The sequence below is a fragment of the Mchenga conophoros genome, linkage group LG3 (assembly GCF_057382185.1).
Source record: "Mchenga conophoros isolate Kocher_MC1m ecotype Shallow Benthic linkage group LG3, M_conophoros_male_GT1.1, whole genome shotgun sequence".
Lineage (NCBI taxonomy): Eukaryota > Metazoa > Chordata > Actinopteri > Cichliformes > Cichlidae > Mchenga > Mchenga conophoros.
Genome location: NC_140528.1, coordinates 27,253,685 through 27,270,220, shown reverse-complemented (window position 1 = coordinate 27,270,220; position 16,536 = coordinate 27,253,685). Strand labels below are relative to the sequence as shown.

The window sequence follows — 16,536 nt, the reverse complement described above, 5'->3', positions numbered from 1 at the left end:
TTACCTGCTGCTCTCTGGCAGGTAGCTCCATGCCCTCCTGGGTTTTAATTGCACCTTAGAACACACATGCATCAACACTACAATGAGCGGGTGGAGGGAGGTTTGGAGTCTTCTCCCACCCCCATTCTCTGCGGCCTGCTGGAGCGGGAGGGCTAGGAGGAGTTGGCCGTCCGACTGCAGTCTGGGGTGTGGGGCCTCCCTGCTGCTACGGAGTCGGGGTGGTCTGCCTCTCCCCACCGCAGGGAAAAGGGTAACACCACCTGGGTCTGGGTGCAGTTCCCCCCTCCAGGGGCAAGGGTACCTAGACCCGGTTTGTAGAGTACGCTTGGGGAGTGTGATCGTGTGTACAGCGTCTCTTTATGTCTGTCTCCACGTTGGTTGAGTGTGGAGTGAGTGCATATGAGAGCATGAGGGGGGGAATGGATGTTTGTGTCTGTTTGTGCCTGTATGTCTGTGTCTATATGTCAGGTTGGGTATCAGACACCACCTCTCTGGGGACACCTCAGGCCCTCCAAGGTTTGGAGGCCTATCTCCACCCACCACCACTTCCCCTGCCGGTGGCGGACTCCCTCAGGTGTCGGTGCGTTGGTGGTTCTTTGTGTCTGGGGGTGGGCGCCCAGGTACACACCGGCTCACTCCTTGGCGGCCGCTTATCGGGGCCTGGAACCTGGGGCTCGCTCGGACCACTTCGGAGGTGGGGTGCCCCCGGCCTCTTGGCCTGGGGCTCGGTCACTCAGGTACAGCTGGCTGCCGGCGGAGCTCACGGGCGCGTCACTGCAACTCCCCCTGGCTTCTGCTCCGCGGCTGCTGAGTGAACCCTCATCTGGGACTCTCCTCGGCTCTTGCTGGGACAGTGGCGCGGCTGCCCCTCTGTTGGTTTTCCATGGTCTCTTGTGTTCTGGGGGCCTCTGGATGTCTGGAGTTTTGATCTCCTCCATACCTGCTTCATACCCTGGAGGACGGGGCTGTGGCCCCCCCACACTCCCTAGCAGATCGTTACATGGAGAAACCTTTGGAATACAAGCACGCTGATCCACACAGGTATGCACACGGGTGTTCACTGCTCGTAGACTTAAATTACACCTTTCTTGGCTACTACTTCGAAGCACATCTGTCCTGCGTGCTGCACAACAACATTGAATATTTAGTATATACTGCTGTTTACACTTAGCTAGATTAATGCGATGGTGTTGTGTTTAGTATGTTGCTTTGTTTTTTTTGTCTTCTATTCTTCTCTCAACAGGTGATCCAGGAGATTTTTATTTTTTTTTCTCCCCCCCTTTCTCACTGTCCCTCTCCCCTTCTGTTTTTCCTTTCCTTCCTCTTTCTTTCTCCCTTTCCTATCCCTCACTGATGTCTGTCCCGTCTGTAACATCTGAAAATAAAATATAATAAATAATAAAAACAAAGATCGACCAAATGGACCAATACGGCAATGCCACGAAGATCCATTTGGCAAAGTAAATCCATTGGGTATCCTTGTTGGTCTTCAGACAACAATTCTGATGGCTAAAGAACCAAATGGGACAGGCAAAAAAAAAAAAAAAAACGATGGTCTTTCACAGTGGACGTAAATGGCTTCTTTCACTCCTCTTCCAAACCATCTGTCTTTGGCTGCATTTGAAGGCCAATTACGTCAAAGCCAGGCGACGAAGGCTGTCCCAGCTCGTCGACTCCTTCAAATGCAGCCGACAAATGCGTCCTTCATTTCCCCGAATTTGTGGCCCACCATATCCCAGAATTCATAGCGCGGCCCAGCCAAATTTCAGCTCCCAACAATGGCGGCCGCTATGAAGTTTTAAAATTAGTCTTATTAATCTTTCTGAGTCACAAAATAAACTTTTAACATATTTTCAGGCAAGAAAGTAGCTGTGTAAACATCAAATATCTGCTCGGTTTATCAAGACATCGCATATTGGCAAAAGTGTGCCGACGTTTTCGGAGACGTCTGTTACCCACCCGCTCGATGTTCAGACCCCCGCTGTCTTTGATATATAAGTCACTTAGACAACCTGTTATTGTTGGGCTTTTTCAGTGTTTTATTTGTTCCGGAGTAAATCGGTTTGGCTGAGATCAAAGTTATTAGATTATTAGATAAAATAAAACGTTATTAATCCATCGGGTGGGTTCCTCCGGGATTTTCACACAGCTGAATACACGTCAAACAGAAAACTGATTAAACAGAAGTGTGAGACGGTCGAGAACTTACGCCAGTGTCCTGTAATATTTTAGATAGCAAGGAGCAGACGGCCGAGTTTATTAAACTCCACCGACACAGCGGTGATGCAGATCTGAAGGCTAGACCGTCCAATTTCACAGCCTCGCACCTTCCGGCCTTCTTGGTCTTCGAAGGACTCACGTAGACCACGAAGGCCGGGTCCTCCGAAGGATGCGGCCTACATTTTGGGACACAGCTTTTGTCAAACATGTGAACCTTGGCACACTCAAAGAGTGACCTTTGACATTTTTATGCAGATGGACAGCCGGGTCTTGTCTCATCTTTTCTATGTTTTCCCATGAATTGATTTTTGGTCTCTCGAGTGTCGAGGTCTAAATTTCAGAAAACAGATTTAAAATCAAGGAATTTGTCCTGGAGTGACCTCTGACCTTTAGTGAACTTTACAGAGGCCTTTTTGTTTTTAATAAAGGCTATGTGTTTAAGAATTATACCACAGAGTCAAATGCTTCTGATTTGAGACCTTAGTTTTCACCTTAGTATATGCGAGTGTTGTGTGACATTCAAGTGCAATTACCGTAGTGTGAAGTGTAATGTGTATTTTATTGATCCTTTTGTTGGAATGTTTTGTTACATATAATGCTTAAGGACTTTATTAAGAATATTCATTTAAGTTTGTATTTCTTTTTAGTTCTGACGGCATTGTATCGGCTGTGGTTGGACATCATTACAGGTTAAGACATGTTGGAGAATCCTCCTGTCCGAAATAAATGTCAGCTAAAACGCAAAGAACAAGTTGAGCTTTATTAAGACTCGAGGGGAGTAACAATAACTGTCCAGAAAATAGAAAAAAAGAAAAATTTGCATATAAATGTTCTCAGCATTTAAAATAGTAATTAAAGTGTATTTTGAGTAAATATGACATTTAATTTTTTTTAACTGAACTTCAATAAATTCCTGTGTCACAGTAGAGCAATATCTTTATGTTCATGCTAACAGTCAATTTTGTGAAAGCATCGGATTATTGGCTATAAATAGTTAACTCAGTATAATATGCTTTATATAGTATCACTGGACTCAACCACACAGAAATGAAAGACACTGGGGAAAAATAAGTATTCACAGACTTTTAGTTATTTGTAATCTACACATTTTCCTAAAACTGCTTTAAAAGTACAAGCATGCATTACACACAGTGAGAAAATAAAACTTTTTTGTTTCCAAACTTATTTCCAACAAACTTTATTTCTAATCAAGAGATTAAAAAGGAACACATTCAGGTTACTTTATTTGAAGCTGTCAGTATAAAGCCAGTCTGCATTAAGTTAGCAATTCTAACTGCACAAATAAGCACAACAGACAAGCACAATACAACATAATGAAGGAAACGTCAGCTTGTTAGCCCATTTAACAATTTGAGTGAGCGATTTTCTGTCTTTTTTACAGATAAATATCCAAATCATGACACCAATGAAAATGAGAAAACAGACTCCAGAAAATTTACCTCAAACATAACAAATGCTCTTGCCCCTTTTTTTTTTTTACACAGTCACAGTCTGTCTCCCAGTTCAGTTTTCAGTCAATCATTGTTCCAACATATATTAGATTATAATACTCAACACATTCCACTGTCTGACCCCTAATGAATGTGACCTTTTGGACATTAAAAATTGAGGCGCTCGTGCTTCTTATATTAAATCCTCCATTAGGAACCTTGGTGTTACCTTTGACCCAGCTCTGGACACACACGTTAAATCTTTGGTTCGCTCTTGTTTTTACCATTGAAGAAATATCACTGAGTCCCATTGTGTCACGCTCTGAACTGGAAATGATTCTTCATGCTTTTGTTTCATTTCGCTTAGACTATTGTAATTCCTTGTTTACTTGCTTAAGTAGCGCCTCCCTGGAACGACTGCAGGGTGTTCAGAATGCTGCTGCCAGGCTTCTGATAAAGCATCACAAACACTCTCATGCCACGCCCCTGCTGATTCAGCTGCACTGGCTCCCTGTCAAGTTCAGGGTCCAATTTAAGATCATAATCATGACTTATGCACTCCACACTGTATATAAATGCCACTTGTTTTGCACATATTCAACTCTGTATATTTTTATATATTTTATTTATTATTTTTTTACTATGTAATTTGTAAAAATGTGTATACACACACACACATACGTAGGAAAATATTTAGTATACACATCCAGAAATGCATACACTATTATATATTGTACATATATTTATTAGTTTCAGGTTGGCCATTCTTGTATTTTGCTCGTTTGTGTTGTTGTGTTTTGCACATCTCTGTTGCTTGTGGGGCTCGCACACAAGAATTTCACTCGCATGTGCTGTGCCAGTGTGCCTGCACATGTGATGTGACAATAAAAGTGATTTGATTTGATTTGATTATAGGGCCCTGCACGGTGTAGCTCCAACTTACTTAAGTGATCTTCTTCTTTCTTATCACCCCAGCAGGTCCCTGAGGTCTTGTGTCCAGGGGTTGCTGGTTGTCCCGCTTACAAGGTTAAAAACAGAAGGTGACAGAGCGTTTGTATCAGCGGCTGCCAGACTCTGGAACTCGCTCCCTTTGAGTTTGAGATCTGTGGACTCAGTCGTGTCTTTTAAAAAGCAGTTAAAAACGTATCTGTTTAAACTGCTTTTGGTTGATTTTGTTTGAGATTTTTCTGCCTCTGTAAAGCACTTTGTGATTTTATCTTGAAAGGTGCTATATAAATACAATTTTACTTTACTTACTTACATGAGTATGTTTTCTAAATTCAGTGATGACGTCTTTTGAGATAGGACTCATCAGAACATTTAGCATAATGGTCAAAGTCTGGGTTGTAGCTGCTCTCATCATCCTGAGGCCAATTACCAATGACAGAGTAAACTGATATGTTTAATTGATAACTGATTAAATCTGCAAGTGAAACATTTCCATATGCAATTTTTACAGAAAACTGTATTTTCTGTAAAACCATGAGAATGTCTCGTGATTTGAGTTAAATTCTACATATCTGTCTGATGGGTTTTCATCTTGTTCCATAAGGTTTTCCTAGCTTTTTTTTATAACTGCAGGTATGTACTGCAGAGCTCCTCTGGTACCTTCATCCACTCTGCTTCTCATCTCCTCCAGTTTCTGGACCTTCTCTGAGTCTCCTTCCACCTTCATCTTCTCACTTAATAACTCTAAGTGTACAATAGTGGACAGAGAAAAAACATTCAGAGCGATTTCCTCCAGTCTGACAACATGTTGGTAGGACTCCTCCAGCCACTGTGACTTCTCTGCTGTCAGCTGGTTCATTTCCTTTTCTAGATTTTCCAAAAGGCTGGACTTGTCCTCACTTTCTGTCTTGTTCTTTTCATACTTGTTTTTCATTTCATTTTTCATCTCTTCTTCGTGTTTCTTCAGAGCCTCTTGAGTCTGTTTTATTTCTGTCTGTTTTAATTCAATAAAATCCATTCTTTCTTGCAGGTTTTGGATGCAGGCTGTCAATCTGATGCGTTCATTTAACACTTCAACAGTTGTCATCAGTTTCTGAGGTTCAATCTTTTCCAGGAATTCTGAGAATTTACTCATTCCTCCCTCTGATACTCTCCATGCGTTATGCAAACCCACCTTGTCTTCATTTTTTCTCTCTTTTTCCTGTTGGTTATTGAACAGGAAGCAAACTGGCTCATCCTCTATTCTGGCACATTTTATTTTTGCAGCTTCAAGAGCTTCAAGAGCATTTTCAGGTGTTACACCATCTGAGTGTGTGATCAGGGCCACAATGTTTTTCTCCAGGTTTTTTCCAAACAGAGAAATGACTGAATCAAAGATGTACCTCAATCGATCACTCAGTCGATTATCACTCGCCTTCATCACTAGACCCACTGCATGAACTTCATGGACTCCGTCATCTGATCGAAACAAGTCCAATAATCTTTCACTAACAATGACATCATGCTCAGTCCCTCTGGTGTCTCCATATCCAGGAGTATCGATGATGGTCAGAGAGTAGGGCAGAGTTTCATCTTCAAAACCAAAGATCTCGTACACGATCACATCTGATGTCTGACTTTCTGATTGACTTTTCTTCTCCTCCTCTACGATCTTAAACCAGACTTCATCCTCCCACTTCACTCCCATCGTGTAGTTGACCAAAGCATTGATCAGACTAGATTTTCCTGTTCCTGTTTCACCCCCAAGTAAGATGGTTTTATTTGTCTTTTTTGGATTTTTTTCACCAACAGTCATTTTTGTCAGCGTTCCAAACATTTTTTTCTTTGGGTTTAGCTGGTAAACAGCAGGAGGTCCTGAACTGATAAGAACACTTTTGAGGATGGTGTTCTTGTATTTTGAAGACATATCCCTGGTCCTGAGAAGCAAAAATAAAAAATTGTTAAGTTTCGGTTTTTTGCCAGACATTTAAGATAAGTAGGCATGTTTCAACATACAGACACATAAATCATAAATGCCAACCCAGTTTTGCAACCTGTTAACCCTTTAAACCCGGTCGGAGCGGGCACGCTCCGTTTTGCGTAACTATTTCTAAATCCCGGTAGCACTGCAACCACGTGAGCTAGCGCAATAATTTTTTTGCATATGAAACCGGAGGAGTTGTACTTACATCTTAGCTTGTCCTCGGTCACAGTTTCCTTCCACATAAAGCTTTGCAAAAACTGCATAAAAAGCACTTGCAGCAACTAAAACATAATATTCCAGAAACACGCTTTGCCGATCCGATCAGCTGTTTGTAACACTTCCTACATCCATCAGCGCGAACTATCGCATGTCCGCCGTGACCTGCCCGAAACCGGAAGTGACGTCATTTCGTGGAAAATTTCGCTTTTTGCCTTCAGGGCCTTATGAGCCTACACTGGTGTTTTTAAAAGTCAAGTTTGACTTCATGCTTTTCTGTGTCGTTTCTGGGATGCTTAGGACTCATATTGCACTGCTGGAAATAGTTTATTTTGATGCACATGCTGGGTTGGTTTTTTTTGCAAATTTGCATCACACTGATCCATGCTGCTCAATTCACATCAGCTCACACACACTTTCTACCTGCAGAGGAAACACAAATCATTCATGTGCACATCAACTGAAATCCTCCTTTCCATCATGTGTGCTTTCCAAATATCAGCAAATAGCAGAGTTAAAGATGCTAAGATTTTCACTGTGAGTGACCAAGAGAGACAATTAGAATTGAGTATATCAGACGGACAGCTAAGGTCAAACAATTCAATTCAATTCAATTCAATTTTATTTATATAGCGCCAAATCACAACAAAAGTCGCCTCAAGGCGCTTCATAGATACAGAGAAAAACCCAACAATCATATGACCCCCTATGAGCAAGCACTTTGGCGACAGTGGGAAGGAAAAACTCCCTTTTAACAGGAAGAAACCTCCGGCAGAACCAGGCTCAGGGAGGGGCGGGGCCATCTGCTGCGACCGGTTGGGGTGAGAGAAGGGACTGGACAGAGAGAGAGAGACATCTGGGCTTTGACTTAAATCATGACTGTTTATTAACAGAAATCAATAACTGTTATTTGGCATTATTATATATAAATTGTTAGATTATAATATTATTGTATGCCATGTTATACCCCTAATTAAAGATTGTGAATTATTATGTAGTTTTAGTTGGCATTATTCTACTGAATTAGAAGAAGCTGATAACTATTGCATTAGTTAAACTGATTTGCATTACATTAGACTGCTGATTTATTGTGGATGAATGATATTGTTTTATGATGTTATAAGAAATACTGTTTGCAGAAAGTCATTGCCTTATTTGTCTGATTAGAAGAGAACATGCTGGAGTTTTCTGCCCCATCTCAGCAGGAGCAGATAAACAGGGAGCCAAGGTCGTAGCTTAGGCGCCGTGTGAGAGAAAGCATGTGAATGTTTAGGCTTTTATGATAAGGTGGGGGCACCAGAGGCTATAAGAGTTTGATCAATGCTCCACCATTTTGAGATCTGAGGCTGTCTGCATCAGTGTCCATCTCCCACGCGTGTGATCATTAAAATCATCGTTTGACTCAACCCGGCCGGACCAGTGTTGTTATTGTGGTTTTTCTCTTGTCTCCATCCCCAATATTTGAATCCGTAACAAACTATACCATTTTTTTTATATCAACACCTTTTTAAACATATTTTAAAAATTATACTCTGATAGCAAGCCACACATGGTAAGCTCTTCACCTCACCACTAGTTGCTTCACTTTAGTTTACTTTGCAGTCACTACTTTAAATATATTTTACTAATTGTCTAATATGTTTCTTTATTCATTTTTTTTCATCACGTGTTGATATCTGTGATGCTGATGTGTGAGATTTGTTGTGTGCACTCCATATATGGAGTTATTTTAGTTGATTTTATGAGTTTAGTTTATATCAACACTGCAAAGTCAAAGTTCTGTTTTATGTTATACACCTTTCTTTGTTTGAGTTACCTGGGGCTTGGCTTCTCCTTCCCAGTTGGCAAAAGGTGTGGCAAAGGGCTTGGGGATCTGAACTACTGCCGACAACCTCGTTGGACTAAACCACATCCTTCATTGCCTGGAAGGTGTTTGGAGTTTGTTAAATTGTTTTGTGTTAGTTGGTTATATGGCAGCCATTTTGTTTCCCTCATGTGTCATTTTAGCAGGTCAGTTTGTCTTGTGTTTGTTTGAGGTTTTGTTAGTTGTTATTTTGAGTTTAGTTTATTTAGTTGACCTATTTTATTGGTCTGCCTGTTTAAGTTTTGGCTTTGTTAATTATTATTCCTATTTTTGGGTCATAAAACCCCAGGTTTGAATTAAACACCTGCGTCTTCTATGTCTTACTGCTTGGTCTCTGACAACTACGTTCATCAGTGTTTTATTTATTTGTAACATGTTTCCTCTATCTCAACACCTGACCTCGTCTGTTGACATACCTGCTAACTGATAAGTAATTATCTGTTAATGTTCTGAGTAATTAACAGACAGAGTCACATTTCATATGATATTTTTTGTTGTTCTAATTAAGTCAGAATAACAAGTGCAACAGCCTTTACGTTACTATTATGCAAAACTGGCAGTCATAGTTGCTTCCCGTTTAAGCAGATTCAACAAAAAAGGGATTTTGATGCCAAAAGAAGCCAACATGTTTAATTCAGTTTTTTACTACATCTATAAATCCACCTGCACTGTAATTATAAAGATGCCCAACCTCCAAGAGCTTTGAGAGGTCAGACACTATGACACATCTGTTTGACCATCACCAATTAATCTGACGGCAGTTACTGTGGAACAGCAGCGAGTTCAGGCTGCAGTCAGCGTGGCAGTGAGCAGGAGAGCAGCAGCACCTCTCCACAGACTGATGGAGACAGGGAATCACTATGGATTTAAATGATGATCAGCGTTTACTGCCAAGCAGCTGAGCTGTGTCAATGGAATTTGTGCAACTGTTTGATAATAATCTACCTGAAACTGATGATATTGAATGGCATGTGGCCTCCTTCAATTCGCAGTGTCTAAGAATTTGAGCTCTGTGTGGTGGCTGTAGCTCAGGTGGCAGAGCAGGTCAGCCACTAATCAGAAGGTCGGTGGTTCGATCCCAGGCTGCCTCCTGGCTGCATGCCGAATATCCTTGGGCAAGATATTAACCCGTGTTTGCCTACTGGTGGTGGTCAGAGGGCCCGGTGGCGCCAGTGTCTGGCAGCCTCGCCTCTGCCCCAGGGCAGCTGTGGCTACAAAGTAGCTGCCATCACCAGTGTGTGAATGTGTGGATGACTGAATGTAGTGTGAAGCGCTTTGGGGTCCTTAGGGACTAGAAAAGCGCTATACAAATGCAGGCCATTTACCATAAAGTGGCTCCTCTTAAAACTAGAAAGGCAGCACTATTAAATCCCCACCCTGGATCACAGAAGCTATCTGCAGCTTTATGCGATTTTGCCATAAAACTGAGCGCCTGTGAAAAGCCACAAAACTTGAGGTTCATAAGCTCCACTTATAATGACATACTGAAAGACACGAGAGCCACTTGTTTCTAGGGGTGGGTTTTGATTATCCATTTATCTATTAAAATCGATTCTAGCTTGGATTCTGCACAGACACCACAGATCCGCTGTAGTTCGCCTACAGATCCAACAGATCCACAGAGGATGCCATCGCCCACGTCCTACACACCACTCTCAGCCACGTGGACAAGAAACAGGGTAACTATGTGCGAATGCTGTTTGTTGATTACAGTTCAGCGTTTTTTTTGTTTTTTTTTTGTTTTTTTGTTTTTTTTTTAAATGACATCAGAAACAGCAGTATGCGACATTACGTGATGGCAGAGCTTCAGTTCATCCTTTGTCATTTTTTTTTTTTTTTTTTTTTTTTAATAAATAGGATAGGGGGAATGAATGAGAGAAAGAGGGGGAGAGAAAGAAAGAAAACCAAAGGGGAGAAGAGACGGTGAGAAGGGGGGGGAAGAGAGAGAAAAAAAAAAAAAAAAAAAAAAAAACAAACAGAGGAGACAGCAAACAACAAAGAGCAACATAATAATAGAGAAAACAAAGCACCATCACAATAAACTAGCTAGCCATAGATATCAATATTTACTAAATAATAAACGATATTGTGCAGCACGCAAGATAGACAGCGCACAGTGTGCTTTGAGGTAGTAGCCAAGAAAGCTTTAGTCCGCGTCTGTGAATACCCATGTGTGCATACCTGTGTGGATCAGCATGCTTGCATTCCAAAGCTTTCTCCATGTAATGATCTGCTAGGGAGTGTGGGGGGGCCACAGCCCCGTCCTCCAGGGTGTGAAGCGGGTATGGAGGAGATCAAAACTCCAGACATCCAGAGGCCCCCAGAACACAAGAGACCATGGAAGACCAACAGAGGGGCAGCCGCGCCACTGTTCCAGTAAGAGCTGAGGAGAGTCCCAGATGAGGGCTCGCCCAGCAGCCGCGGAGCAGAAGTCAGGGGGAGTTGCAGTGACGCGCCCGTGAGCTCCGCCGGCCCCCAGCTGCGCCTGAGTGACCGAGCCCCAGGCCGAGAGGCCGGGGGCACCCCACCTCCAAAGGGGCCCGAGCGAGCCCCAGGCCCCGACAAGCGGCCGCCAAGGAGTGAGCCGGTGTGTACCCGGACGCCCACCCCCAGACACAAAGAACCACCAACACACCGACACCTGAGGGAGTCCGCCACCGGCAGGGGAAGTGGTGGTGGGTGGAGATAGGCCTCCAAACCTTGGAGGGCCTGAGGTGTCCCCAGAGAGGTGGCGTCTGATACCCAACCTGACATATAGACACAGACATACAGGCACACACAGACACAAACATCCATTCCCACCCTCATGCTCTCATATGCACTCACTCCACACTCAACCAACGTGGAGACAGACATAAAGAGACGCTGTACACACAATCACACTCAGCGTTTACAGATTACAGTTCAGCGTTTAACACAATAGTGCCCTGCAGACTGTTCACAAAGCTCAGGGATCTGGGACTCAACAGCCGTCTGTGTGCATGGGTGTTGGACTTCCTCACTGGCAGAACTCAGGTGGTGAGGGTGGGCAGGTGCTTCTCCAACAGCATCACCATCAACACGGGAGCACCTCAGGGATGTGTCCTCTCGCCACTGCTCTACTCCCTCTACACTTCAGACTGTGTGGCCACCCATGGCTCCAACACCATTGTGAAGTTTGCTGACGACACAGTGGTGTTGGGTGCCATCTCCAACAACGATGAGGCGGCCTACATGGATGAAGTGAAGAATCTGGCATCGTGGTGCCAGGACAACCACCTCCAGCTGAACGTCAGCAAGACCAAGGAGCTGGTGGTGGACTTCAGAAGGGGTCAACACAGAGACTACAAGCCCATTATCATCAATGGAGCTCCAGTGGAGAGGGTGCAGTCCTTCAAGTATCTTGGTGTCCACATCTCCTCAGACCTGACATGGGCTGCCCACATTCAGGTCCAGACCAAAAAGGCTAGGCAGCGCCTGTATCACCTACGACAACTGAGGAAGTTCAGGGTCTCTCCAAAGATCCTCAGGATTTTCTATACAGGCGCTGTGGAGAGCATCCTCACACAGAACATGACATCGTGGTTCGGGAACAGCTGTGTGAAGGACCAAAAAGCTCTCCAGAGAGTGATCCGTACAGCAGAACGCTGCTGCAGGATTGCTCTCCCCCCGCTTCAGGACACCTACACCAGGAAATGCCGGACTACAGCAGATACTGAAGGACCCGTCCCATCCTGGCAACAAACTGTTCCAACTTCTGCAATCTGGTAGAAGGTTCTGCATCATCCGGGCAAGGACAGAGAGACTCAAGAGGAGCTTCTATCCCCAAGCCATCCAGGCCCTAAACACACACACCCGCCCTCTCACATCATCTATAATTGACTGAGTCAGGACTCTTCCAGACACTAAACCAAGGCACAATGTACATTTCAAATTCCTTTAATTTTAAATATGTTTATATTGTCTATCCTGTAAAATAGTCAGATGTCTATTCATATTAATGTACAGAATTCACCTGCTTGCTGCTACTACTGCACATTCACCCAATGTATATACTATATATATATATAATGTTCTTCCTCTACACCCCCCCCCCCCTCCTCCATGTCGAGGAGTGTGTCAGGCTACATTTCACTGTGTGTTATACTTGTATAACTATGCACGTGACAAATAAAGAACCTTGAACAAAGCTCGGAGCCGCCGACGCATCAGAATCAGTGAGATGTCGCCTCTCTCACCCGACAGCACGGACACGGTCGGGGCTGAAAGCCGACAGCTCGCTGACTCTGATCTGCCGACGGGTCGAGCTTTGTGTTCACACCCTGATTTGCGCTGATTCTAAAGCTGTTGGTTTTCTCTCTCTACAAACAATATTGACCGAACCAGCAGCAAAAGAAGATCCAAACTACGCTTCACATAAACATCATCATGAATTCACTCTGACTTTTGCTGTTTTGCTTCCACCACAATAAAAAATTTGGAAATTGGAAAACGCTTAGCCGTGTCTCTAAAACCTCTGTAACTTGGCTCTCTTTTATAGCAGATAATCATCTTAAAAATATTCTGCAGTAGATCAAAAACGGAAGCTATCCAGTAGCTACTGAACAGCAGAAATTAGGCTTTCCTGTTGGAAGTCATTTTTGAAAAAAAAAAAAAAAAGCAGCCGACAGCGCTGTACACAACAGTAGACTGATGCGTAATAAGCAAGCAAAAATTGCAGAAAACAGAGATTTGAGATGGGAAAATGGTCTAGAAGTACACTAAGAGAGAGAAAGAGTTGTGCAGGAAGTGTGCAAAGTTAGAGCAATCCATTTACCTGCTTTTTAATTGTTTGCTGTTTTAGCTGTTTGGTGGTAAAACAACATTTATATTTAAAAATCGATTTCAAAATGTAATGACTCGATATCACATTCAAATTCAATTTGATTTTAATCAGGAAATCAGTTTTTTTAAACCCACCCCTAACTGTATGTGATCACTATCTGAAAACCTCAATTCTGACTATTACTTCAGGAGGAATAGCAATTTTTATGAATTCTGGACACCAGATACCTCACCTCGGCATAAGCTCATAGGTGAGGCTAAAATGCAAATAAATTTACCAAAATAAAAATCAATATTGTAAGGATAAGCTCACTCAATTGTACAGTTTTATGATCAGTTTTGATGATAATGCGCATGATGATATATTAAAACATGAAGATAACTGTATCTCTTAACTGTACTTATTGTACTTACATTGCCATGTTGATGACAGAGATCCACACAGTGAGGTGTCAGGAAAATCTTGCTCTGGAGTAAAACAAAAAAAATATTAATCCCATCTATTTCTAAAGAATTACATTTGGTAAATCTTTCTGTTCACACCGATCTGATGATTAGGAGAACAATTACAATCAGGATCTTCATTTTCAATTAGTTAAATGTTCTCTTTCTGTAATCTGTAACTTTATCTTGATCCCCTGATTCCAGCATTTCAAGTGATCTTACCTGTATTGTATCAGGAAGCTCTGTGATGCTGAGGAGGCAGAGAAGGGAGGGTTGCACAGTTTTATACCCTCAGAGGAGGGACGATGAGACCATGCAATCACATGACTTTTTGGAAATCACAGAATTAACAGAAGGGAATTTGAGCAGCAATGTTGCCCCACCCCCTACTCATAACAAAACTGAAAGTGTTTCCACCTTGCATGTGTGTTTTTGTGTGTGTTGCAAAACAGTCTAAAGTCTGTCACAGCTTTGAAATGAAATGGGCAGCTTTGACAAAAAAAAATGACAAAAAAGTTGCTCTGTGGGAGCCCAGGAACAGAACTCACTTCTTACTGGGGTTATCACACACACACAGTGACATGGGACAGAGCAACAAAGCGGAGATAAAAACAGAATGTGCACAGGATCATGAAGGGACTATCCCAGACTGAATACTGGAGTTGTACCTAATCCTCACTCATCTGTTCCCCACTCATTTCCAGAATGGCATCAAGCTGTTTGCTTCAGAATCAGAATCAGAATCAGAATCAGAATCAGAAAGGGTTTTATTGCCAAATGTTGAGCAGGTTTACAACATTAGGAAATTGCTGCGGTGCTTCAGTGCAAACATACTGTCATAAAAATATAAAAATAAGAATAAGAATTAAAAGTGCTTAGTAGATAGATATATACATGATATATACATGAGTGCAGGTGGTGATCAGTGCAAACAATGATGCAGTGAACACAGCGTAGGGTCATGTGTTAGTGGTGGGAACAGTCATACGGTTATTGTTCATGTGTCCAACAGCAGAGGGGAAGAAACTGTTCTTATGGCGAGAGGTTCTGGTGCGAATGGACCGGAGCCTCCTGCCTGAGGGGAGCAGGTCAAACAGACTGTGTCCAGGGTGAGAAGGGTCAGCTGAGATCCGAGCTGCACGCCCCAGTGTCCTGGAGGTGTACAGGTCCTGCAGAGATGGGAGTCTCTCTTCTCTCTTCACTCTGTTAACTTAAATACACACACAGACACACACACACACACACACAGCCCTGGACTTTTTGTTTCATTATGACAACTGTTAAACCGAATGGTAAACAGAGGGGGTAAAGCCTAGAAACCAGAGTTCCTTACTACCTCTCAAATCAAATCAAATCACTTTTATTGTCACATCACATGTGCAGGTACACTGGAACAGCACATGCGAGTGAAATTCTTGTGTGCGAGCTTCACAAGCAACAGCAAATACAATAACATAGGAACAAAGCAAAATACAAGAATGGGAATCTGAGATTTATAAGAATAAATATATGTACAAATATAAGAATGTATGCGCATTACTGAATATGTATACCAAATATGTGTATATACATTTGTGTGTGTGTGTGTGTCTGTGTGTGTGTGTCTGTGTGTGTGTGTGTGTGTGTGTACACATTTTTACAAATTAAATAGTAAAAAATAATAAAATAAAATATAAAAATATACAGAGTTGAATATGTGCAAAACAAGTGGCATTTATATACAGTGTGTAGTGCATAATGTTGAAGTTCCAGTAGTGATGGTGAGGTGTCTATGAAGTGTTCAGCAGTCTGATGGCCTGGTGGAAGAAGCTGTCTCTCAGTCTGCTGGTACGGGACCGGATGCTGCAGAACCTCCTTCCTGATGGAAGCAGTCTGAACAGTTTATGGCTGGGGTGACTGGAGTCCTTGATGATCCTCCCCGCTTTCCTCAGGCACCGCTTCCTGTAGATGTCTTGGAGGGAGGGAAGCTCACCTCCAATTATCCGTTCAGAGCACCGCACTACTCGCTGGAGAGCTTTGCAGTTGTAGGCGGTGCTGTTGCCATACCAGGTGGTGATGCATCCAGTGAGGATGCTCTCAATGGCACAGTGATAGAAGGTCCTGAGGATGCGGGGGCTCATGCCGAATCTTTTCAGTCTCCTGAGAAAGAAGAGGCGCTGCTGCGCCTTCTTCACTGTTTTGTTTGTGTGTACTGACCACGTAAGATCCTCAGCCAGATGTACTCCAAGGAACCGGAAGCTGCTCACTCTCTCCACAGCAGCGCCGTTGATGGTGATGGGGGTGTGTACTTCTCTGCACCTCCGGAAGTCCACTATCAACTCCTTTGTCTTTGCGACGTTGAGGGTGAGATGGTTGTCTTGACACCAGTGGGTCAGGGCGCTGACCTCCTCCCTGTAAGCCGTCTCATCACCGTTGGTGATAAGACCCACCACTGTAGTGTCGTCCGCAAACTTCACAATGATGTTGGAGCTGTTAGTGGCTGTGCAGTCGTAGGTGTAGAGTGAGTACAGGAGAGGGCTCAGTACACACCCCTGTGGAGCACCAGTGTTCAGTGTGATGGGGGATGAGGTGATGCTGCCCAGTCTGACCACCTGGCGTCTGTCAGACAGGAAGCTAAGGATCCAGCT

General features: G+C 43.2%; 1 protein-coding gene across 1 annotated transcript in view; it reads right to left on the bottom strand.

Moving 5' to 3' along the window:
* The window catches only part of LOC146577945 (uncharacterized), a 160,995-nt gene extending 146,768 nt beyond the window's left edge, over positions 1–14,227 (bottom strand). Inside the window, exons 1-3 of the mRNA XM_085268441.1 lie at positions 14,132–14,227; positions 13,880–13,933; positions 5,280–6,535 (exon numbers count right to left, since the gene is read on the bottom strand). Coding sequence (XP_085124567.1) covers positions 5,280–6,535; positions 13,880–13,887 — 1,264 coding nt within the window. The 5' untranslated portion in view covers positions 13,888–13,933; positions 14,132–14,227. The remainder of the gene's footprint in view (positions 1–5,279; positions 6,536–13,879; positions 13,934–14,131) is intronic.
* Between the last annotated feature and the right edge of the window lie 2,309 nt (positions 14,228–16,536).